Raw genomic sequence first — 26,216 nt, forward strand, 5'->3', positions numbered from 1 at the left:
TAAAATAAGGTTCTTTCCAAACTGTTCTGAGACCAGTGCAGACAGACAGCACACTTGAGGTTAAGTCATACACTAAATAGGGAGCAAGGGAGCATCCTATAGCTCTCTATGCAGTCAAGTGCATTCTCTCCTAAAATCTGATCATAAGTTCAGTTTCAAGCTGCAGATGATGTTTGGATCACTCAACATGTTTGACAGACATGGAACAATGATAATCAGTACTTTCAGGATTTATGTATAATTTTATTTTAACATGGTTGTCAGTGATTGGACAATGCTGGTAAATACTTTGAATCAGGAATAATTATGCTAATTTTTGATGCAATGTCTGTGTATCAAAAACACAAATAACCAACACTCCTGGAAACATCATAAACGATTTGATTTTCTATTGCTTGATATGATTTAAAATTTCACAACTTGGTCTCACTGTCCATTCATGTGGACATCAACTTTTAGGAAATGTTTCTTTGGGGATACTAAATCTAATCAGGATGTTAATGTAATTGTACAGAACACAGTACATTCATAAGCCCTATGAAAGAAGCTCGCTCACTATGTTGTTTCAGCGCTGTAAACAACTTAATTTCTCGCATGAACGCAAATTGGACGTCAAGATTTCCCAAGAAAAATTACTTTGTGGATTGAAGACTTGTGAATATGATGCACTAGCCGCATGGACTACCTTTATGCTCCTTTTGGGTCCTTTCATAAGCTTTAAAGTTAGATGACAACAACAGATTCTAAACAAAGTATAAATGGCAATAACACCACAATTTGTTGTTCCAACATCACCACCAGGAGGGTGAGTAAATTATGGTAAATTGTATTTTTTTGGCGAGCTATTACATATACAGACATCGCTCCTATTAATGCATGTTCAATAAGCACATAAACCAGTTAAAATGTTTTATTTATATAAACATAGAAAGGAGGGGGGCGTGACCCAAAGCAAAATTGAGAACCGCTGGATTAATGCAAACTAATTATACAGCAGGAATACTTGCATGACAAAAAGACAGTTTTCAATACACATTTTAATGCACACTATAAGAGTTGACTAATTACAGTTCCAAACACACAAAAAAAAGTGTAACTCGTGTAAATCTCATGACTAGCGAGTCTTTTCTTTTTTTAAATAACATTCAACAGTTATGATTAATAAAATTAAGTTGTTAAAGATACAGATGGAGATATTATAGACCGATGTTGTCAATGTTTGCCAAATGCTACAACAGTAAAAGTGCTTAATTGCACAACTAGTGGCAATTTTACAGAATTAACCTCTAAGATGATAGAACACTTTTGCTAGAAACTCCATATTTGGTCTATCCTGTTGGCTACAATCTCATACTATTTACTTGAAAGTGCTGAACCTGATGCATTTTGCTCACTGGGACAATTTTTATGATTGCGAAGACTCCTTGTCGAGGTGAAACTTCTCCCACATAGAAGGCAGTGGTACGGTTTCTCTCCGGTATGTGCTCTCTCGTGTACTTTCAGAGTCATTGATTGAGGGAAACTCTTGTCACAATAGGAGCACTTGTACGGTTTCTCTCCGGTATGAGTTCTCTGGTGCTTTTTCAATTGGCTGGAGTTGACAAAGGCCTTCCCACACTCCAAGCAAACATGATCTTTTACACCAGTATGTCTTTTCTGATGATCTTTCATACTCTGCAGCCATTGAAAACTCCTTCCACAAAATGAACACAAGTAAGGCCTTTTGTCAGTATGAACTCGAAGGTGTATTTTAAGATTCGACGGCAACATAAATGTTTTACCACAGTGATCACATTGAAACGGCCTTTCTCCAGAATGACAGTGGAGATGATTTTTGAGGGCCTGTGAACGTGTGAAACTTTTTCCACACAGCGGGCACGTGTAAGGCTTCTCTCCAGTGTGAATTCTCAGGTGACACGTCAATTGTTTTTTTATTTTGAAACTCCTTCCACAATGAGTGCACGTGAAAGGCTTCTCTCCAGTGTGTATTCTTAGGTGATCCTCGAGGTTACCTTTATATCTGAACCTCTTTCCACACTGAAGGCAGGGGAAAGGTTTTTTGGCTTGAGAAGGCTTTTTCACAACAAAGTACACCGTTTGTGTGCAAATGTAAGAAACTTCTCCAGGTATGAAGTTTGAAGATGTCTGATCCTGATGTTTCTCCTCCACTTCATTGAGTTCTTGACTTTCCTCTTTCACTTCCATGATATCTAAAGTAAACAATAAATGACCAAAGTCAATTCAAGATGGACAAACATGAAATTGTGATACTAAAAAGCAGTCAATAATGAAGAATAAAAATGGACACCAACCTGTTTTTTCCTCAGTATCTTCATGTTTTAATTGGCATGACTCTGGATAACCTACGTCCTCACACTCCTCTTTAACAATATCCATTTTATATTACATAGATTTCAGCAGCTACACCATGAGCTTTTCCTGCTGGTCTGAAACACTTCTCTTGTAGGATGATGGGAAAATTAACAGAGTTTATTCACGAATTGTTGTGGTAATGGCTTAACTGAAGGTGTGAATAGCCATCACTGAGAGTCCCAAAGGATCTGCCAAAAAAAAAAAAAAGTAAAGTAAACAAGTGACCAAATACGTGTTTTTATACGAATAATGTTGTGGCAGGGTGGAGGGCAGGGCCGGGTCGTGATCCTACACACCCGGTCCCGTATTAGGCTAATCAAGCCTCCGAGAGGGATAAAGGCCGACTGCAGAGGATGGTGCGGGAAAGAGAGATCGTTTACGGTCATGTCCGTCATGTTTATCATTAAAATATGATTTATATTGTCAAGCCGTTTCTCGCCGCCTCCTTGCCCGTCTAAATTCCTTTTACACTGGTGCCGAAGCTCGGGAAGAAGGGGGGTTTGGTTATTTTTGAAGTGCAAAAAAACTACACATCTTTGTCATGTTTTCGTAGTTAAAATCCATCATATATTTCTCCTCATTGTGCTCATAGGAATGAATAAGCGATAATTGTATATTTACATTTATGCATTTGGCAGATTCTTTTATCCAAAGCGACTTACAGTGCACTTAAAGGGACAATCCCCCCGGAGCAACCTGGAGTTAAGTGTCTTGCTCAAGGACACAATGGTGGTGGCTGTGGGGCTCGAACCAGCGACCTTCTGATTACCAGTTATGTGCTTTAGCCCACTACGCCACCACCACTTGATTTTGACTTCATTATTTGAGATTATTTCATTTATGATCACATGGACAGAAACATTTTCTATATATATTCTATATATATTTTTTTTTCCCCTTTGATATACTGTCCCATCCCTCATCAAAGTATCCTTGAAAGGTGAGTCTTAATTCTGCGCCTAAAGAAATACCATTTCAATATAAATAGAAAAGGATCCGCACAAAAGATTTTGGTTCTTTGTTTATTTCTTGTAATTTCATGTACATAAGCACTACACATTCAAACATGAACTCAAACACATTCCAGCTTGATTAATGCAAATTACACAGCAGGGATACTGGTCTGACAAAAATTACAATTTTATCTACAATGGTAAAATTTGGTTAGTCAACAACTCTTACAAACACAAACACTCTTTTAGTCTCTTTATCTTACTGCAAGCAAGTCTTCATTTCTCAATGACTTTTGACGGCTATAATTTTTTAAGTTTTTAAAAGTAATGGATATAGATTACTTTTGAACAGACTGACGTTTTCCATATTCAGTCCATGTATCCTGGTGGCTTTAATCTCCTACCATTTAATTGAAACCGTTGAACCAGAAGATAAACTTTGCTCACTCCGTCAATGTTTTGAATAGGAGTGAAAAGACTCAATAATTGGGTGACACTTACCTCACTTGGAGTGCAAGTGGTACGGTTTCTTTGTTTTCGAATGAACTGACTGAGTGAAACTCTTTCCACAAAATGAACTGAGGGCAACAAAGTTATTTAGTGATCACCCATATTGATCACAGTTAAATGGCCTTTTACCAGAGTGATGGCAGAGATGAGTATTATGACTGTAAGCATGTGTGAAAATGTTTCCACATGATGACACATTAATTTTAATGCAACTCTTGAGGTGTTCTTTTAGTCTGAAACTTGTTCCACACCAGGGCTGGACTGTAATCTGGCATACCGGGCATTTTCCTGGCCATCGGGAGAACAGAGCGGGCCGGTGGGTCAGCCGCGAAACTGCCGAATGGGCCGCAATAAGCTAAAATAAGCGTTATGCGGAACGGACCACAAAACGGTGCCACGATATGCAGAAAAGGACAGCAAACACAGGTTTTGGACCAGATGCCATGTATAATCTCGGTCCGATTTCTCTTCCCAGTCCAGCCCTGTTCCACACTAAGGGCACGTGTAAGGCTTTTCTCCAGTGTGAATTTTAATGTGATTCTTCAGGACTTTTTAGTCTGAAACTCGTTCTACACTGAGGGCATGTGAAAGGTTTCACTCAAGTTTGCATTTAAATCTGAAGGTCTCTCCACACTGAAAGCAGGTGGGAAAGTTTTTGACTTCTGTTCTTTGTGAGAAAGATTCCTCTTCTTGTATGAAGTTTGAAGATTTCTGTTCCTGATGTTTCTCCTCCACTTCATTCAGTTCTTGACTTTTCTCTTTCACTTCCTTTATGTCTAAAATAAACAAATTACCAAATTGAATTTGCTCAAAAGGTGATGTGAAACTAAATATACATCAAAAGCAGAAATTAGCAGATGTCATTTCTTTGAGATCCTAGATTGCAAAATGTAATTTTCAAACCTGGAGGTTATAATTACTTGGCTATTTGTTAAACCATGTTTTTTTTTTTTCACAGCTCCTATCATTTTCTAACTTCAGCCACCAAATCTGGTAAACTGCATGAAGCTTTGTTACATATGTGTTCCTCAGCAGTCAATAATGAAAAAAATGGCACCAACCTATTTGTTCCTCAGTATTATCATGTTTCATTTAGAATCACCCTGGATCACTCGTGTCCTCACTTTCCACTTTAACAAACTCCATTTTTCTATAGTATATCATTCAGATTTCAGTTGTTCCACCTGGAGTTCTTCCTGCTGGTCTGAAGCACTTCTTCTCTCGTAGGATGATGGGAATTGTTGCAGGAGTGGCTTTACTGAAAGAGTGAATCGAGATCACTGTAATGGATGCCCAAATGTTCTGCCAAAATAAATATAAAAGTAATCAATTTCAAAAATATTTATACAGTATATTCTCATTTTATTCTCACATTTATGAATATAATTGAGTATAAAAAAATAAAATAAATTTTAATGAAACCAGAAATGTAGAAAAACAAAATTTAAAGCTCCAAAAGGAAATAGAAAAAGGCAGCATAAAGGTAATCCATATGATTTCAGTGGTTTAATCTATGTTTTTTGAAGTGATAAGATAGCATAAGGTGTCGAACAGACCTTATTTAATATAAATCACCTTCAAAGGCGCCTACAATGGGCACGCAAGCGCCGGAACTGGATCTTGGATCAGTGGAAGGAGGTCACCTGGTCTGATGAGTCCCGTTTTCTTTTACATCATGTGGACGGCGTGTACGCAATTTATATGTTAGCGTACTTAACTACAAAACTACTTGAAATGCCCCCCCTAATTGGAAGACATTGTTGAATTGATTATTTGATGCAGCAGACGGTTGACATGTGACAATCCCGTTATCATTATACACCAATATATAATGTTACCATTATACAGTATTTGACGTGTTTATAATCAACATTTTGGCAAAAAACATTATACACGCAAAGAAATATCCTAATTTTTCTAAATGTTTGATTATTTGATTAAAGTTTGGTCTGTTTTGCACATTATCATCAACTAAAAGATATTTGTTAACTAAAATTATATGCCATTTTAGTAAGAGTAAAACTGACTAAAATGAATGAATATGAAATGTCGAAATTAATTTTAAAGGACATTTATGTCAAAAGACTCAAACTTGGACTAAAACAAAAAAGCTGTATAAAAAAAAAACAACAATGAAAGAGACTGCAGATGTCAAGATTTATATTGAATAAGGACTTTAATTGTGGTTCGTTTCTCACCATGGATTAAACCACTCAAGTTGTATGGATTACTTTTATTCTGCCTTTATGTCCTTTATGGATCTTGAATGTTTTGGACCCCATAGACTAACATTGCATGGACAAAAACACATATATTCTTTTTTGAGTTTGGGGCGATATCTTGGTTTGAAGCCCTTTCACTAATATATGGAGGGCAAAGAAACACCAAATAAAATACAAAGTATTTCATAAAAGAATAAACACAGAACAAATGTTGGAATAGATTTTGTTCCCCAAAAAAAACAACAAATAGCCAATTGTCTGCAAAACCATTCTAACATTTTAAGTTTTAACTTCTAACTTGTCATTTAGCAGGGCTTGTGTCTGGGTTTTAGTTTTTCGTTTTAGTTTTTTTAACATGAAACTTGATTGATCGTGGGCTAATTAAATAAACACTGTTAAAAGAACAGTAAATCAAAAAAAAAAATTATTGTCATAATTTACTCACCTTCAGTCCAACCCTGAATGACTTTCTTCAATAGATTTTCTTCTGTGAAATTTTGCAGAATGTCCCGTTTGCTGGTTTCTGAAAACTTAAAGTCCTGAAATCTTCATAAAAAGTCCATGCGGCTTGTGCATCATATCCAAGTCTTCTGAAGGCATCTGATAGGTTTCAGTGGAAACAACTCGAAATGCTCTAACATTTATTTTTGAAGGATATACTTGACTTCCGCCATAGCTCTCCATTGCATATTCATGAGCGCATGAGTTAAGCTTGTTCTCAATGGCACACGATTAAACTTCGCAAAAGCAAAACCAGCACAAGTTCTCGAGTGAACAAGCTTATTTCAATCTTTTCTTATTATACAAAGACTGCAATCTGCTAAATTTGTTTGTGGTCTGGTTATGTAGTAACATGGTCAGTATGATCATCGTTCAGTTCTCAAATCAGTGGAAAAGCGGTCGGATATTGATATAGCTCCTCAATTTCTGTACCAGTCTCACTCTCTAGCAGCAGCACTTCATGTTCACTTTAACTTCATGTTTCAGTAGGAAATACGTCAAGAGGCCAAAGAAAGCTGTGCTTTTTGAGGTAATTCATGGGGACTTTAAAGGTAGGGAAGGGCACGAGTACTCAAGTACTCAGACATGGCAGCAATGATCGATCATGAAAAGGATGATTGATAATGATCTTGCATGATGTGACTTTTCACTCAATTCCAAATCCAGTGACAATTACCAGAAGCTTATTTTTGGCGGCTGTGGCTCAGGTGATAAGAGCGTGTTGTCCACCAATCGCAGGGTTGGTGGTTCGATTCCTGGCCCACATGACTCCACATGCCAAAGTGTCCTTGGGCAAGACACTGAACCCCAAGTTGCTTCCAATGGCAGGCTAGCACCTTGCATGGCAGCTCTTGCATGAATGAGACACAGTGTAAAGCGCTTTGAATACCGCTAAGGTTAAAAAGCTGCTATATAAGTGCAGACCATTTATTTGTAATTTTGAGATTACATTGTGGTATTGAGGGGTAAATTGATTGTCAGAGACATCTCATAGCCACCAAATTGATACAACGCTGCAAAGCTATCGTTACGATAATCAAAAGAGAGTAATTAACCGTATTTTGAACACCTGTCTCTATAAACCATTTGCTAAACACTTTGCAACTTTGACTCGTTAATGGATATTATTTAATAAAAGTAAATGTTTGTCACTGATTGTAAACCTCCCTGCCCTGCATGTAGTAACACACACCTGCATCTCGACAAAATGGGAGATGAAGATTTCTGCACAAGTTTCCAAGTTAGATGTCCAATATAAAGTGTCATTCCGTTGCACTTTTCCCAGTTGAAAGGTGGAAATTCAGACACTCCGAGTTAAATGGAACGCTTCATGAATCACAGCAACAACAATACAGAGCATTGCGGCTTTCCTCACAAGAACAAACATTGACACACACACACACACACACACACACACATACATACACACACACCAGGCGCGTATGAAAGTGGGCTCAACGCGCTGAAGCAACGCACATACAGCAGGCGAATGGTTATGGCGTCTCCTGTTATTTGAAAATAGACGGTTCAGACAGTCACTAAAAAAAAAAACGTGCACGCTTACTAAGATTACAGTAACCTGAAGAAAGAACAGACAGACATGCGTTGGGCACATTCACATAATGATAAAATATGCTGCATTATATTTTGAATCTTTTGTACATTTTGTAACCATTTTATAACAGCCTATAATAATAAATAGACGATACACTGGAACAATAAGGCACAATGCAGCAGCCATAGACATTTGTCAGACATGTTATTATATATAGCGTTATGAACATGTAATTGCCCCTTGAGTACTCGACAAGTACTCGAATAATTAGAGTACTTGAGTAGGCAAAATGACCATCCCTAGTTAAAGGCGGAGAGTCTCCATCAGGGTTCACACCCTTTTTGAGCAATGACATTCAATGCCATTTCCAATTTGGGATTGCAAGAAATTGCTTTTTAAAATGATTTTGATTCTTACCAATTTGCGCATGAATGATGAACGATGTGTGAACTGTTGATAAATTCATTGGATCACAAGAACAATTTGTACACAAATCAGAAATCACTATGGCTCGCTAGTGAGATTTACTCTGCACAAGAGCAAAATCTAGCTGATGAGATATAGAGCTCAATAGCCCGCCCACTTTTTCAGCTGTCTGGGTTTCGGAAGTATTTTTCCCATTAATTTTATCCATAAATAAAAAGAGATGTAAAGCATGAGCCAAACTAGCCAACTCCGAGGTGAATTGCAACATTACATTGTTTTAAGGCAAAAACATATTTGAAAATCCAACAAATAGACTAAAGTACAACTACAATCCCTTGAAGCATTATGAATGCCGTAATCAAAAATAAAACTCTGGAAGTCTATAAAACTAATGATTTTAGGTTGTTGATTATAAGTATAGGAACATTATTGTTTACGTTTATTGCTAAATATTCCAATACACACAAATATATAAGTAGTCTGAGAGTGCAAGGAAAACGACTTGTTAGCATCATTCAGAGAAGTTATGTTTCATTAGTGAACGATTCAGTATTTTTTAACTAAGCTATTTAAAACCAATCATTCTCGTTCACCTCCATACAATGACTCGTATTTCTCGTTCACTGATGTCTCTTCTAGGGATGCACCGATACCAGTATCAGTACATTTAACCTTAGTTCGCACAAGGGTTAAATGTTGATAAGTTAGAGTTGAAAATGTATTTGTCTATGGAAGAAATTAATGGGATTTTTCTATTCGGAACCAGAAGCTTGCGCTCTTTTCTTTACTTTAAAAATGTCCCTGAAGATTTTACTACATTGTGGTAACCCTGCTCGTTGAGTTAACCACATCTCAAGCAAATACACGATCATAACAGGGCTTATAATATGTAATCAACTACATTTAGCGACAGTAAATAAATAACCGAGAGTCGAGTCTGAGCGTATGTAAACAACACACATCCGTTCAATACAAACGGTCTTTATTGAATTCAATTGAGCCTCTATTAGATGTATGTTTAAAGCTTATTTTTACCTGTTGTAGTATGTGTTCTTACTCTCCTCTTCTAGACTCTTTTCAGCATTTATAGTTGTTTACAGTCTCAAAAAAATCCCCCGCACTGCCACAACGTCATACGAAGCGAACGCCTCGATTTCTTCAGATGGTTTATTAGCGGGTTCCGAACCAACTGAAAAGATGCACAGCGCCACCTATTGTACCGGCGTATGAAGAGATTAAAGCCTAAACACATACTGATATTTTCCTAGATCTTACATTTTAGACCGCTGAACTGAATGTATTATTTTACCTGATTGTTATGATATTGTTCTGAATATTCTGAATGGAAATATAATCTCCTGTTTTTAACATGCCTTAAAGAGCCATCACAAACAATTGTGATTTGTCCATCCTGTTCAGCGCTGAATAAAGTAACAAATACCACTTGACATCGACGTCTGCTCAAGAAGCTTTGTTCATAATAATTTTTTGGAGATAGCTAAACAAATATTTTTGTCGCATATGTACTTATCTACATGTATCTCACGGTGGATAATAATCATAAAAATAGGCTTATTATTAATTATAATAATACATATTCTTATAAAATTGTTGGTACATTAATATAAATCTGACATTTTTAACATTGGTTTAACTTTTTGAAAGTACTTTATTATGGGCAAAATTTACACCACAACTGTGGGCTAGTCGTCATTTTTGAAACATTACAGCTACGTCATTTAAAAATAGAACAAGGTAATTTTTTTAATACATTACCATGTGAATTTCTGTAAATCCTTGAATCTCCCTGTTTGAAATATTTAAGATAATACAATATATAACCTTCTTTACCTAATTTGTACACTTGGATCTGTCCATTTACCCCTTTTGAAAGTCTTTGTTTTCTAAACTGGACTGCTCTGTTGTCATGTTGTACTTGTTACATCATTCGTTATTCACTGACATGATGTTTGGTAACGAGACATACAAGAACAAGTGATGTCTGATGTTCTCGCTGTTGGCGCCATATTGGATTTCAGTGCTATTGAAAGACTATCTTTGATTTGAAAGTGCATAACAACTTTAAATTACAGTCTGTTCAACACAAAGTGCTTGTATGCCTTCAGAAACCTTGTGTAATGACTATTTTTATGACACCTTTTGGTACATTATTAAGCATCAAAGTGAGTCACTACTTGGTTTAGGATTGATGCCTTTTTCACACATTAATATGTAACATTGGTATTAAGCACAGTGAATGTTATATCACCCACTTGTGGTCTCCCAAAGCTATTACGCCAGACTACATTAAATGGAAGGCCAACTGATCGCTCATGTTAATACATTGATGCCTAAAAAGCGTATCGAGAAAATAATGTGCCGATCAATAATCAGTGTATTGATATTTTATGGCATTCCTAGTTACTACGGTATGTACTGCCATTGTCCTGAAATCAGTTGACAGGCCATTCATTAAAATATTCCCTTTTTATGTTCCACAGAAGAAATTCTTACAGCTTTGGAATGACATGAGTGTGAGTAAATGATGACAGGATTTCATTTTAGGAAAACTATACATTTAATGCACCTAAATCAAGCAAAACTACAACACATACAAGCTTTTGCAAACATACTGCATCGTAGAAAACGGACATCTTTTCATCCACACTGTAAGAGTCGAGCTAGTTAAGACACCACATCACTCTTTTAGTCCCTTTCCAAACCAAACACACACACACACACACACACACACACACACACACACACACACACACACACACACAGGTGTTGGGCAGCTGCCCGTAAATCTCTCTCTCAGTCTCACTGCCGTCTCCGGTCGGCCCTTATCCCTCTTGGAGGCTTGATTAGCCTGATTAGGGGCCGGGTGTGTAGTATCGCCCTCCGCCCTGCCACAGACCAATATACAGTATCGGACCGTCTCTACCCCAAACCAACCCCACCCCCATTTTAATAACTTTGCACACAGCTAAAGCGTAGTGCTTCAATCACATTAGACGAATCTGAGGAACAGGGCTTTTGAAGAAGTGAAAAACTACTACAAATAATGTTTTCACACCTACAATGTGAAATTGAGAACAATGTGTATTAATTAATTACCTTTTGTACACTGAATGAAAGGACAACACAATAGTTTGATTTGATTAAAATATCCTTGAACAGTAACACTTTACAATAAAGTTCTACTCAGCGATTTCAGCCGTTCAACCTGCACTCCAAAGATACCAAATGAGCTTTGAGACAACCCTCATGCAGAAATGGTTGTTAAAAACAACAGCAGCAAACTAGCGCCCTCTTCAGACAACTGTTATGAACAACATGGCTTAAAAATGGCATTAAGCCTCAATAATTCGCTGCAACTACAATACTATGAGAATGCGCAAAGCGATTGATTGACAAAAGCGTCATTGTCCGTGAACACATTTTTATTAGCTGTTTACGGAGCCTAAAGCAGTCACAGAGACAGGTGAGAGACTCATTTCATAAATAACTTTCAAGGAGTAGGAACAATTTTGTGCATACCTTTCCATGAAAAAACAATTTCATCACAGCACCTTTAACGCAAGTAAATCAATGCATCAAGAATCAAGGCCATTTTTAACGGTGTTTATTCATAATGTTCATTTATAAAAAATTTATTTAAAAAATGTCATTGTTAGTTCATGTTTGTTCGTAAACCAAACACATGTTTTTGTTAACATAAAAAACTTTTATTTTTAAAAATGAAATATATGTTGACATTAACTTTACCCAAGATAAATACGTGCTGTGAAAGTATTGTTCATGATTATGTACATGATGTGTTACTTTAACTAATGTTGCTAAATCATTTTAATGAATAAAACAAAATTGTTATTTATGGATTAAAAACAATTGTAAAAATGCAGTATGATTAGAACCATGGTTCTACTGATATTTTTGGTAGTACGATTATGATATGTTTTACCATAGTTTTGGTTTTTCTATATAATTACCAAGGGCATAAATTTGTCTTGAACATTGGGGTAAATGCATCATGGAGCATTTACATGTTTCCATTGATCATGGTTTCAATAATGGGGGGTTGATTTGTTGTTTTGATTATTGTTTTGCACTGAAAGAGAATAGGAGAATGGACACCAACCTCTTTGTTTCATTGTATATGCTTCAGCATCACTTTCCTCTTCAACAAACTCCATTTTACCATAGATTTCAAATGTTATTCCTGCTTGTGTGACAACACTTCCTCTATCGTACGATGACGCGAATATTCTCTGTATTTATGAGTAAATTGTTGGGGGCTTCGCTGTGTTGCCAGACATTATCAAATAAATTACGTCATTTAAAGGTGCCGTAAACTATTTCAGGCGTTCTATATCAACGAGTCTGAGCCGTTGAATTAGCCGCGCCCACTCTATCCAAAACCCCGCCCACCTAAGATACCAAATGAGCTTTATTGAGAGCAGTTAGCAAATGGTTTTCCTAAAAAGTTATGTCCACATATGCTGACAGTGGGACTAAGTTGTGACAAATTTTTTTAATCAAATTATTTATTATGTTTCCAGGAGTGTCAGTTATTCATGTTTTTGAGACGTTTCAGACATCCCATCAGAAATTAGCATAATTAATTATGATTCAACGTAATAGCCAGCATCATCCAATCCATGTTAAAATAAATGATACATTATAAATTCTGAATCTATGTACTGATTACCATTGTCCCATGTCTGCAAACCATGTCGAGTGGTCCAAACATCATCAGCAACCTCAAACTAAACTATTGGTGACATTTTAGGCGTGAACGCACTTGACTGCATAGAGAGCTATAGGATGCTCCCTTGCTCCCTATTTAGTGAATGACTTAACCTGCAGTGTGCTGTCTGTCTGCTGTGGTCTCAGAACAGTGCACCTTATTTTCATCCTAACTCCATGTAAACCATCTGAAAGCTAAATTGTTCAGCTTTTGGATGAACCCAGTTATTCTCAATGTGAAAATGCACAGAAGTCATCTAGATTTATGAGAATTAACTCTTGTTAATATGACTTTGTATGGGCTGGGAACTCGTGATTATGAAATTTCTGACTGCACTTGAAGGACACATTAATGTCTGTGCAGACCGCTTATTTTTAAGTGGGCTCTTATTTTGACACCAAAATAAATATGTTACTCGGTCTGTTGATGATGTAGGAATTCTGGTTTAATATATGCTATTTCGCTATGTAAAAATTAAATAAAAATAATAATAATAATTAAAATTACAATATGCAGCAAAAAAGATAGCTGCGTTTGGAAACATTAATAAAACCTTTCATTCACTTCAGAAACCGCACTACCCTCCGCCATGTTGAATGTTTATGGCTCCTCCCAAATCGCAAACTCCAGTATAAAAATAGTGTCTTTCTCTCAAAGATGCATTACGAATTGAAGGCGCGTTCATGTGTCATTTCCAAGCATTAATTCTATTTTATTAATAATAAAAAATAATAATAATACTTTTTTAAAAAGCCAGACCTCTCCTGATCATACTGAAAGTAGATAACTCCAAAAAAAAACACTGTCCCTTTAAGAGAAATGTACACTCCAGTTCCGTCCTCTTTCCTTTATTTCACACTCCACGGCTGGAGAGAGGTGAGTGAGTGCTGCTCAATAAATGTTCATACCATTTATGATTTGATTGCAATAATAAACAAGTGTTTTTTTTTTAGAGTTTGCATTAGCTGTCTGTTAGGCGCGTTCATGAAGGGAAACGACACTAAGAAATCAATGTTTTCGATGGAGCCACTACTGCTTTTATTATTACATACAGAACAGCGTTACTATTGAAGTCTTTTAGTGACCGTGAGGCTCGGTTCTGTTTTGTTGATTAGGGCTTCACCATTCTTGTTGTTTGAATAATATATCTCGTATGTTGTTGTATTAATTCCTTGCACGTTCATACAATTGTTATGAATATTGTAGTAAATATTAGAATACACCAATAACGTATGTCTAGTTCTGAATTGGAGACTTAATTTTTTCACTTTCACTCAACATTGCAAGTCGGCCCCTTTAAACCCGTTCGCGTACAACTGAAGAAAGAGACGATGCGTTATGTACATATGCGTCAGAAGGTGGTCTCTTGCAGTTGTGTTTTGCTCTCATTATAGCGGTTATGGGCGCGTTCGAAACCCTGAAACATTTATTCATCTTTTGATTCGAATCAGCGCTTTGCAGGGAATGAAACTGGCCAAGTCACTTGATTTTAGCCAACAAAGCTTCGTTACGTCACAATGTTTCGAGACGTTGCGAGTTTGAGTCTAGGGGGCGCCAGAGGCTAGACCATTTTTTTGTAACACGAAAAAACACTAAACTGTGGATATACAATTATTTAAAAAAAATAAAACAAAACTGCTTCATTTTAATATATAAATATATAACTTCAGGCTCTGTTAAAATGCTATATAATTAAGCATGGTGTTTAGCAAATAGAGCATTTTATAGCCTATATTAGGGCTGGGTGATATGGCCAAAAAAATGTATCTTGATTTTTTTTATATTTACTTTTTTTTTAAATTCTTGACAATTTACAAGTTTGTCAAAATGACACTTGCCAGATGTTGGCTATAGATACACTTCAAACACATCACAGAACAAAGCAATAATTGGCGATCGATCTGATTCATCATGGCAAAAGGAGCAGCGGATATTTGATTCTCTCATATATAACATTTCCATGACTTGAAATGAAGGGCCCACAACTGTCACGTAACTAACACTTTTTTATGGGTGAAAATAAAATTAAGGAGACCGTTCATCAACGTGCAGTTATGGTCTTAAGCCGGTGTATACCTGCATGATGGACGAAGCTTAGCTACAATCACACTAGCCTAGTTTCCATCCACCTTTCGTGCTATTTTGTTATCGACAAAGGGAAAATGGTGGGGGGGGGAATTGCGACATTTCCATTCCCGTTTCCATTCAAATGGCCTTTTATCGCTAAAAATGGTGTGCGTGATGACGTCATGCCTAAAAAAAACACTTTGTCGCATAGGTTTTGGTTTAGCGCAAAAGAAATCTGCCCTGAAGCCGTTTCCATACAGAAATGTGTGTTTATTGCTAATTCGCCTCCCAGATGTCGCTATTTTTTCTCCTCTGAAGTTTTGGTAAAATGGGGAGATTATTGAGACACTTCATTGAAATTAGTCAGCTTACTGTCACTTTAATTAACAAATAAAAGCAATCAGAAGAGGAGAAATTGCAATCAAAAGGGAACAGTTGCCCTTCTGATAGGACTGTAATATCGGTCCTGATGTTACCAGTCATCAACGCTCTTTGACCAGCCGAATTCTCTTGGCTCAAGAATTTCAGAGATGTGCACGAACATTTTGCATTTTGTCATCATTTGTAGGCGAACTATGTAAAGCCTGTTCGCCCAGTAAGTATATATTAGCCATGTCTTTTTGTATTTTCGGCAGATCAGGTCTTCAGAGGATTGGTACCTTACAGCGATCACAATTTACACCGTAATAGAGGCCACTCCCACAACAATTCACCAATAAATACTGTGAATATTCCCATCATCCTACAAGAGAAGAAGTGCTTCAGAACAGCAGGACGAACTCCAGGTGTAACAACTGAAATCTGAGTGATATACTATGGAAAAGATGGAGTTAGTCAAAGAGGAATGTGAGGACATGAGTGATACAGAATCGTACAGAAGGAAATATGAAGATACTGAGGAACACAGAGGTTGGGGTCAATTCTTGATTCTTCACTATTGACTGCAGAGGAACACAAACTTGATGTAAAACTTAATATTCTGATGTTAAATAAGGAGTAAGATTTGTTTCCATATTGGTCCCCATTGAATTGATTTTCGATTGTTTCGTATGTTCATTTCAGACCTGATGGAAGAGCAAGAGGGTCATCACGAACTCAATGAAGTGGAGGAGAAACATTACATAATCGGAGACAGCGATTTTAGCTGCTCAGAGACTTTGGATTTCTCATATGACACCGAAGCTGGAAACTCTCTCATCTGCGTTGAGTGTGGAGAGACTTTTACAAGTCAAGACAACCTTGAGATGCATTTAACAATTCACATTAGAGATAGGCCTTACATGTGCATTCAATGTGGAAAGAGTTACACATGTAAAGCACATCTTAATAGACACAAGAGAGTTCACACTGGACAGACACCTTACACGTGCCCTCTGTGTGGAAAGAGCATCACACAAAAAGAAAACCTTAAAATTCACATGAGAGTTCACACTGGTGAGAAGCCTTACACGTGCCCTCAGTGTGGGAAGAGTTTTGCACGTAAAGAAGGCCTTAAGACACACATGACTATTCACAAAGAATTCACAGAGAAGGGTTTTATCTGCTCTGAGTGTGGAAAGTGCATCTCAAAAAAAGAAAACCTTAAGATTCACATGAGAATTCACACCGGAGAGAAGCCTTACACGTGCCCTCAGTGCGGACAGGGGTTTGTATGTCAAAAAAATCTTAGAAAGCACATGAAAATTCACAGCGGAGAGAAGCCTCACACATGTTCTCTGTGTGAAAAAAGTTTCTTAGAAAAAACGAATCTCAAATATCACATGCGCAGTCACTCTGGTGAAAAGCCATTTAAGTGCGATCAGTGCGGTAAACGTTTTACGACAACGTCGCGTCTGACAACACACCTGCAAGTTCACACAAATGAGAAGCCACACCGGTGCTCTGATTGTGGAAAGTTTTTTTCACGTCTGGACAATTTGAAAGATCACCAGAAAAGACACGCAGGTGTAAAAGATCACGTGTGCTCTGAGTGTGGTAAGGCCTTTACTTCAGCCAGCCAATTAAATAAGCACCGGAGAATTCATACTGGAGAAAAACCTTACAAGTGCCCACATTGTGACAAGTGCTTCAGTTGGCCAGAAAACTTGAAAATACATCAGAGAGTGCATAATAGAGAGAAACCATACCAGCATTCGGTTTCATCTGAATAATCTAAAGAGTCTTTGCACCCATTTTGCAAAAACCTAGTCACAAGTCACTAGGGATGCACCGATGTATCGGACGCCAATATTTATCGTCCAATTATATATATTTTATTCAAAGAACTTAAAGTGCATTCAAGGTATAAATTGTATTAGATTGTGTGATCCTTTGGAGTTGAACCCATGATCTTGGTGCTGCTAGTGCCATGCTCTACCAGTTGAGCAACAGGAGACATTTTTATGTGGGTAGCACTGTCGCCTCACAGCAAGAAGGTCCCCAGTTCGAGCCCCGGGGCCTTTATGTGTGGAGTTTGCATGTTCTGCCTGTGTTCACGTGGGTTTCCTCCGGGTGCTCCGGTTTCACCCACAGTCCAATAACATGCAAGTCAATCTAATTGGAAACTGTAAATTGCCCATAGGTGCGAGTGTGAACGTGTATGTTTGTGTGTTGCCCTGTGATGGACTGGCCACCTCTCCAGGGTGTTTCCCTGCCTTTGGCCCAAGACAGCTGGGATAGGCTCTAGCACTACCCGTGACCCTAGATAGGACAAGCGGCTATAGAAAATGTATGGATGGAGAACCATTGGCATATCGGTCATAAGCATGAAAACACTGATATGGAAAACCAATGGTATATTAATAATTAATTACGTGCATTTATTGTGTTGTATATAGGTTATAATTTTTTTTCATTGTAATGTAAAAAAAATTATAATAATAAGCCAAAATATAGCTGCAAGCAGCAATTATTGTGGTAATTAGGAAGGTGTAGAAAATTCTGGAAAACCTACATTTTCAAACTGTCTGATTTGCACAAAATGCTGCATGTATACCATCTACAGACCCTCATGACAATAAGTTAATAAATTGATTTCGACTTGACATATAATTTAAAAAAAGAACCATTGTTTTGACAAAGTGAGTGTATATATTTCTCAGACATTACCTCCTATAGAGGGGCGGGGCCAGAAGGGTGGCACGGGGTGGCAGCCACCACCCTAAAAATGAGCTTTTGACACCCCAACTCATACCCGCTCGCGTCCTGGAGACGGTGCGCAACAGCCTAACTGTCCGAAGGACACAACGTTCCTCCTCCGCCATCCCCCCAGTCATATGGAACTCCTCCGCTGACAACCCCGCAACCATCCACACCCCGCATTAGCTAAAATGACTGGATGCCACCCCTTACTATACTCTTGGTCACGCCCCAGGTCCTATAAATCCCTCTTTTGTAATTATGAACTATGACTGGTTGACAATGTTATTTTAGAAATGGTGCAACCCTCAGGTGAGGTGGATAAATAGTGCTATTTCATCAAAAATCCTTTTTACCATTTCAATACAGTAAAATATAGAGCTAAATGAACTATTTTAAAGGGGGATTTGTTTTCTTTGCTTTAATTTTTTATTTCCATGTTATGGCTGACATCTGTGTGGAATTGCCCAACATATGTATACACAGTAAAATAATAAATAAAAATGACGTCAGTGTTTTTGTCTTATTTTCTGGTAAAAATATCTAATTGTTTTTTAAAATATATATAGAAAAAAATACTTGAAAAGCAGTATGATATTAAGTCTTGTTTCCAAAGAAATCTAACAAGGTTTAGTGAGGTTTATCCTTAAAACAAGGGGGAAATAAACTTGTTTTTGCTTTAATTCCTTTTAAATAAGTCGTTTTTTCTTGTTATAAGCGTAAACGTTACTTCATTTAGAATTTTTGTAGTGTCATTTGAATTTGTAATGTTGTATCATAATATGTACAATTTGAGTTCTGTTAAGTGTAAAAGCAGTAGTGGAAAAATAACGTTCTCCCAAATGAGTAATAATGTTATAATTTTTCTTTCTATTTTTTATCTTGTATTTATTTTTCATTGTGTCATGTCATGTGTTTGGTATCAGCTAATATTTTTATATTGATGCATCCTAGTGAGAGAAGTCATCCTCAAGTCCAATTCTTACAAGTATGTGGGTATAAAATGTGGTCAAATTAATTGTAGCATTGAAGTTTGTATTTGTTCATCAAAGGGAATTAAGAGGAGGCCACTATTAGTTCAGAAAACTTGTGTTATTATATTATATTTTTGTATTATATATATATATATATATATATATTGAAATTGATTATATATATATATATATATATATATATATATATATGTATATGTGTGTGTGTACTCTATTAAAATAAATAATTAAAAAAATTATATATATATATATAATTTTTTAATTAATTATTTTATAGAGACTACAAGACTGCTGTGGTTTGTAATATCAAAAAATCAAAACTCCGTCAAACTGTAATATGTGCTAGTTCTTGCTTAAATAGGGTACATTAAAAACATTTGTAGTCTGGGACTCAAACGACTTTTATAATATATATTGTCTTCTGGAAAAAAAAAAAGTTAGTTCCGGTCCTCGGCGAGGACGCTTTCTTTGGGTGTTTTCCAAACGATATTTTCGCGCCCTTGAAGTAACTGCGGGGCGGTGACGCCACTCGAACTGTCTCTCCATCCAAATGAAGGTAAGAATGTTTTTTTCCACGAAGGAGCTTCAACAAGACTGTTAGCAAAGCGTACATGTATACAGCAATACTTTGCTCCCTTCAGAGTGCCCACATCAGGAGCTCTGCCCTTCATAGTGAGTAGGGTATATGGATGATAATTTTCGATTGGTACTCGCCCTTTTTGTGTCACTCCGTATCTTTGTTTTTATAACTCACTCAAGATTCAAATGTTTCGTTAAAAACAAAGAGTCGTTCACCACCGAAACAACTGAAGTGAACGAGAATGTAAAGATTCATTAAATAATACTGATTATTTTACGAACAAAACTCAGAATATGTGAGCTGTGCAGAGAGCGAGTTGTGTTCAATGCTTATGTGACAAAGTGATTTAATTTATTTACTTTTTAAAAACCTGCAGCCTGGTATCTATGGCTGATATATAGAACAACACACTTGTGAGATTGTGATATTTATAACCTATAAAAAAAGCTTGTATATTTTTTGCTTAAAGGGATAATTCACCCAAATATTACAATTCTTTCATCGTTTACTCATGCCATTCCAGATGTGTTTATGACTTTCTTTCATCAGCAGAACACATTTGAAGGAAAAAAGAAGAATGTCTCAGCTCAGTAGGTCCTTATAATGCAAGTGGATGGTGATCAGACATTTTGAAGTTCCAAAAAGCACAGACAGTCAGCATAAACATCATCCATATGACTTAAATTCATACGACACTGGTTAAATTAAAGTCTTCTAAAGCAAAACGATCGCATTTGTTGTGAAAAAGATCCATATTTAAGTATTTTTTTTACTATAAATCATCGTACATCATCGTACATCAAACATGCATTCAGATTGCATGTTTAGCCAATCAGAAGACTTGTTGTGCGTTCAAAGGGCAGCCTTTAAAATGCTTGTGTAAGTGCCGGTATGGTGTCCGGCTACCGCAAAGTGCTCCAAGTCTGACAGCGAAATTATCAGGGAACCCTGTCCAATACAACATTCTTTAGTGTGTATGTGTGTGTGTGCTTGACTTTTGAGTGCAGGGTTTGAAAAGAGGGGGCATGGCTAAATCAACGTCTTGATCTTCCACCAGACCTGACCGGCTAAAATCGCTTGCAGCACCTTTAAGTCCTTTTTTTTCTCTTTCTATAAATTCACTTTCCCACCCAGTAGGTGGCGATATGCACGAAGAATGCGAGTCGCTTAAAGCAAAAGAAGAAGATTGTGAAAGTGGAGATTTTATAATAATTTCTCAACCAAACATTGCATCAGAAGACATGGATTACACCACTGGAGTCGTATGGATTACTATTATGCTGCCTTTATATGCTTTTTTTTTGGACCTTCAAAATTGTGGTCACCATTCACTTGCATTATATGGACCTATTGAGCTGAAATGTTCTACTTAAAGTCTTCGTTTTTGTTCAGCAGAAGAAAGAAAGTCGTACACATCTGGGAATGCATGAGGTTGAGTAAATGATGAGAGAAGTTTTATTTTGGGGTGAACTATTCTTTTAAATGTGCTTAATGTGACAATTTACAGAAGACCTTAGACATCATAATGAATTAGGCGACAACAGGGAACAACAGCTTAAAATAACAGAGGCAAACAGTTTAATGTATGAATGAAATTAAACAGACAGTCTTTATTTGTAGTTTCTTCACAAATAAGCATTTCTTTATCCATATGTTAATGTTGGGGCTTTTAAGTATGTTCTTAAATACATGTAAGAATATAAAATACAGAAATAAATGTTAAAAAATATAAAAATTGTGAGAATAAAATTGAGATAATGAACAAAATATTTAAAATGTATTTATTTATTTTGGCAGATCTGGTCCTTTGGTGCTCTGTCACAGTTCACAACTTCATTGAAGCCACTCCCACAACAATTCACCAATAAATACTGTGAATATTCCCATCATCCTACAAGAGAAGTTCTTCAGACCAGCAGGAAGAACTGAAATCTGTGTGATATAATATGGTGAAGATGGAGTTTGTTAAAGAAGAGAAAGAAGACATGAGTTATTTAGAGCCATACAACATAAAGCATGAAGATACTGAGGAAGAAATAGGTTGGTGTCCATTCTTGATTCTTCATTATTGACTGCTGAGGAACATTCATGTAACAAAACTTCTCCAGATTTAGTGTCTGTAGTTATAACAGACAATAGAGCAACAGATTATAAGATTTAGTGCAGTTGTCTTCATGATTGAGAATGACTGAATTAACCTGCTAAGATCATCAGATACTTCACCTACTGCTATTAAATCAGGATTCACTTTTTATTTTCACATTTGACCCTCGTGAATTGATTTTTTATAATTTAATGTGTTTATTTTAGATCTGATTGAAGTGAAAGAGGAGAGTCAAGAGCTGAATGAACTGGAGGAGAAACATCATCATTTCAAAACGGAAGAAAACGATTTTAGCTGCTCACAGACTGAAATTAATTTCTCACAAGTGAGAACACAAAATACAGAAGCTGAAAACTCTTTCACCTGCCCTCAGTGTGGAAAGACTTTCAAAGGTAAAGTTAACCTTAAGAAGCATTCAAAAATTCACACTGGTGAGAAACCTCACACCTGCCATCATTGTGAAAAGACATTCACACGTAAAGATCACCTTCAGATGCATTTAAGAATTCACACCGGGGAGAAACCTCACACATGTCAGCAGTGTGGAAAGAATTTCACGTTTAAATCAAATTTTAAACAACACTTGAAAATTCACACCGGAGAGAAACCTTACACCTGTCCTCAATGTGGAAAGAGTTTCATTGGTAAAACATATCTGAATTATCATATTGGCTGTCACTCAACTGAAAAGCCATTTAACTGTGATCAGTGCGGTAAACATTTTTCAAGATCATCTCTTCTAAAAACACACCTGAAAATTCACACAAATGTGAGGCCTCATGTGTGTTCTTTTTGTGGAAATAGTTTTTCACGAATGGAAACTTTGAAAGATCATCAGAAAAGACACGCTGGTGTCAGAGATCATATATGCTCTGAGTGTGAGAGGAGCTTCACTACAGCCAGCCAATTGAAAAGGCACCAGAGAATTCACACTGGAGAGAAACCTTACAAGTGCCATGAGTGTGAAAAAAGATTTGCATGCAAAAGTAATCTTCAGAAGCACTTGAGGATTCACACTGGAGTGAAGCCTTACAAGTGCCTTCAATGTGGAAAGAATTTTGCACGTAAAAGTAATCTTAAGAAGCACTTGAAAATTCACAATGGAGAGAAACCTTTCACATGTCGGCAGTGTGGAAAGAGTTACAGATTTCAATCACAACTTAATAGACACATTAAAATTCACACTAGAGAGAAGCCTTACACTTGCCCATAGTGTGAATGGGCCAATGCTCTTTGGGGCTGATCTAGGGTGGACTGGCCATCGTAAGAACCAGGCAGCCGCGAAACGCAATAAGCTAAAATAATTCTGGTTCATCCTTGGGAGCAATTTCCAACACCCTAAGGTACCACGTTTATCTGTACAAACAATAGTGTGCAAGTATAAACACAATGGGACCACGCAGCCATTTGCAAGTGCACATGGGGACAAAGATCTTACTTTTTGGAGGAATGTCCTCTGGTCTAATGAAACAAAAATTTAACTGTTTGTCCATAATGACCATTGTTATGTTTGGAGGAAAAAGGGTGAGGCTTGCAAGCCGAAGAACACCATCCCAACCGTGAAGCATGGGGGTTGGCAGCATCATGTTGTGGGGGTGCTTTGCTGCAGGAGGGACTGGTGCACTTCACAAAATAAATGGCATCATGAGGAAGGAAAATTATGTGGATATATTGAAGCAACATCAAAAGACATCAGCCAGGAAGTTAAAGCTCGGTCGAAAATGGGTCTTCCAAATGGACAATGACCCCAAGCATACCTCCAAAGTTGTGGCAATATGGCTTAATGACGACAAGGTCAAGGTATTGGAGTGGCCATCACAAAGCCTTGACCTCAATCCGATTGAAAATTTGTGGGCAGAACTGAAAAAGCCTCTGCGAGCAAGGAGGCCTACAAACCTGACTCAGTTACACCAGTTCTGTCTGGAGGAATGCGCCAAAATTCCAGCAACTTCTTTTGAGAAGATTGTGGAAGGCTACCCAAAATGTTTGACCCAAGTTAAACAATTTAAAGGCAATGCTACCAAATACTATCAAAGTGTATGTAAACTTGTAAACCCCTCTTCAACTACAAACTCTTCAGACATGTTTAGTAAGTTATTTTCTCTGTGTGCAGCTGTGTTGTGTTCTGTCACTATTACTGTGGTGGACCTGTTTTAAGATGAACAATTTTTCACTTGAATGCCCCAATGTCGCTGCATGAACTGTTGCTTTCGGGCTCATGAACGCACACAGGAGATCAATGGTCATTGAAAAGTTTCACTTTAAATAATACATTTGATTTTGGTTTGTTTCTCACCAAACCTTATCGTATGCTTTTAATACAATCACGAGTCTCATGGAATCATTTGTTAGAGTTCTGAATTATACTTCTGCATTCTTTTGAAGCTTAAAGAGGTGGTCACCAAAAACGGCCATATTATGACATCACTGAGCACAAAATTTTTTCAAAAAGAAAGAAAGTCATATAGGGTTATAACAACACAGGTGTGAGTAAACAATGACTGAATTTTCATTTTTAAGTTAACTAATCCTTTAATGGAAATAAAGTTATTTATGTTGCTCTGTATTCCCATGCACTAATTATTTGAACTTTAATAAAGGATGCATTGGGGGGGCCTGGGTACCTCAGCGAGTATTGACACTGACTACCACCCCTGGTGTCGCGAGTTAGAATCCAGGGTGAGCTGAGTGACTCCAGCCAGGTCTCCTAAGCAACCAAATTGGGCCGGTTGCTAGGGAGGGTAGAGTCACATGGGGGTAACCTCCTTGTGGTCGCAATTAGTGGTTCTTGCTCTCAATGGTACGTGTGGTAAGCTGTGCGTGGATCGTGGAGAGTACCAGGAGCCTCCACATGCTGGGAGTCTCCGTGGTGTCATGCACAGCGAGTCACGTGATAAGATGCGCGGATTGAAGATCTCAGAAGCAGAGGCACCTCCGCTCACCTCCCAGATTGAGGTGAGTAACCGTGCCACCACGAGGACCTACTTAGTAGTGGGAATTGGGCATTCCAAATTGGGAGAATAGAGGATATAAATAAATAAATACAAATAAAGGATGCATTAATGATATAGCGCTGGAGTGTTTCCTTTTAATGCTCTGACATGCAAGTTTTGCTCCAATGTGTCGCCATTTCAAGACAACACTGCTTCTGTGTTTACTTATTTTCTATTTTTTTTTTATTTTAATATTTTGCTATCTACATCACATTGAGCTGTTTGAGAAGTTTTGAGTGTATCTGGACGGTTTGTGCTGCTCTCACATGCCATCATTAGTTTCATTTGATCTCATGTTAAGTTAAATGACAATTAAATCGACAATTAATTAACTTTCAATTCTTTAATTTGTATTTTATTTGTCGATTCACATTCTTCATGCATATTGCCACCTAGTGGGCAGGGAGGAGAATTTATAGTATAAAAATTCCTAAATCTGTTTCTAATCTGAAATCGTTCACTTGGCAACGAGTGCTCTATAACAGCAAGGAGTGAATTAAATGAGTCAGTAAATTCGATGTATCCACCGGTGAACTATCCATTTACCACTACTGAAACCTTTCTGAATCTGTTGTTGCTAACCAATGCTTCGGAGCACGTCAAACTGACCTGTCAAGTGATTTTAGCAAACAAAGCTTCCGTTGCGTCACACAGTTTCGAAAATTTTCATCTATGTTCACAAAGGCAGAAAATATTTTTTTTGATTATTATTATTTTTACGATCTGACTCAAATCGGTGTAGATTTTTGTTGTCTGAACAGGACAAAAACACATAAAATCCGAGCCTAATCCAAACCACAATTGTAAGGTGGTTTGAAATATGATTAGAAGTTTTTTTTTTTTTTTGCATGTGATTTTTAGAGACTAAAAGACTGCTGTAGTAAAGTTATTTGTGTCATACCATATCTATGCAGTCTCATTTGAGTTGTGATTTGTGCTGGTTTTGCTTCAATATGTTACATTAACATCATGTACTATGAAGCTCAAATTTTATATTGAATCTTAATGTGCAAGACTCCAAATACGTTTATTGTTTGTTATAAAACAGCGAGTTCTAGTCCTTGATTCTGATT

At 37.1% G+C, this 26,216-nt stretch overlaps 3 protein-coding genes across 4 annotated transcripts; 2 read left to right on the forward strand and 1 right to left on the reverse strand.

Annotated features, from left to right (window-relative positions):
- Positions 1–363: 363 nt before the first annotated feature.
- Positions 364–9,716, reverse strand: LOC127629606 (gastrula zinc finger protein XlCGF7.1-like). The gene is made up of 3 exons (XM_052106730.1): positions 9,576–9,716; positions 2,313–2,561; positions 364–2,210 (listed from the first exon to the last, which is right to left on the reverse strand). The coding sequence occupies exons 2-3, from the start codon at positions 2,395–2,397 to the stop codon at positions 1,354–1,356; spliced, it is 942 nt and encodes a 313-aa protein (XP_051962690.1). The 5' UTR covers positions 2,398–2,561; positions 9,576–9,716; the 3' UTR covers positions 364–1,353.
- A 4,413-nt stretch (positions 9,717–14,129) lies between these two features.
- LOC127629600 (gastrula zinc finger protein XlCGF8.2DB-like) lies at positions 14,130–19,112 on the forward strand. Of its 2 annotated transcripts, none has more exons than XM_052106722.1 (3): positions 14,130–14,166; positions 15,993–16,321; positions 16,420–19,112. In XM_052106722.1, the coding sequence occupies exon 3, from the start codon at positions 16,425–16,427 to the stop codon at positions 17,505–17,507; it is 1,083 nt and encodes a 360-aa protein (XP_051962682.1). In that variant the 5' UTR covers positions 14,130–14,166; positions 15,993–16,321; positions 16,420–16,424; the 3' UTR covers positions 17,508–19,112. The 2 variants fall into 2 exon arrangements, with proteins under 2 accessions (XP_051962682.1, XP_051962681.1); XM_052106721.1 differs by having other exon boundaries at positions 15,993–16,266; positions 16,420–19,110.
- An 805-nt stretch (positions 19,113–19,917) lies between these two features.
- LOC127629603 (gastrula zinc finger protein XlCGF52.1-like) lies at positions 19,918–24,691 on the forward strand. Its single transcript, XM_052106724.1, has 3 exons — positions 19,918–20,022; positions 21,844–22,086; positions 22,357–24,691. Exons 2-3 carry the CDS (start codon positions 21,993–21,995, stop codon positions 23,361–23,363), a joined length of 1,101 nt encoding a protein of 366 aa, XP_051962684.1. The 5' UTR covers positions 19,918–20,022; positions 21,844–21,992; the 3' UTR covers positions 23,364–24,691.
- The last annotated feature ends 1,525 nt before the right edge of the window (positions 24,692–26,216 follow it).

Source organism: Xyrauchen texanus, chromosome 36, assembly GCF_025860055.1.
Source record: "Xyrauchen texanus isolate HMW12.3.18 chromosome 36, RBS_HiC_50CHRs, whole genome shotgun sequence".
NCBI classification, from domain to species: Eukaryota; Metazoa; Chordata; class Actinopteri; order Cypriniformes; family Catostomidae; genus Xyrauchen; species Xyrauchen texanus.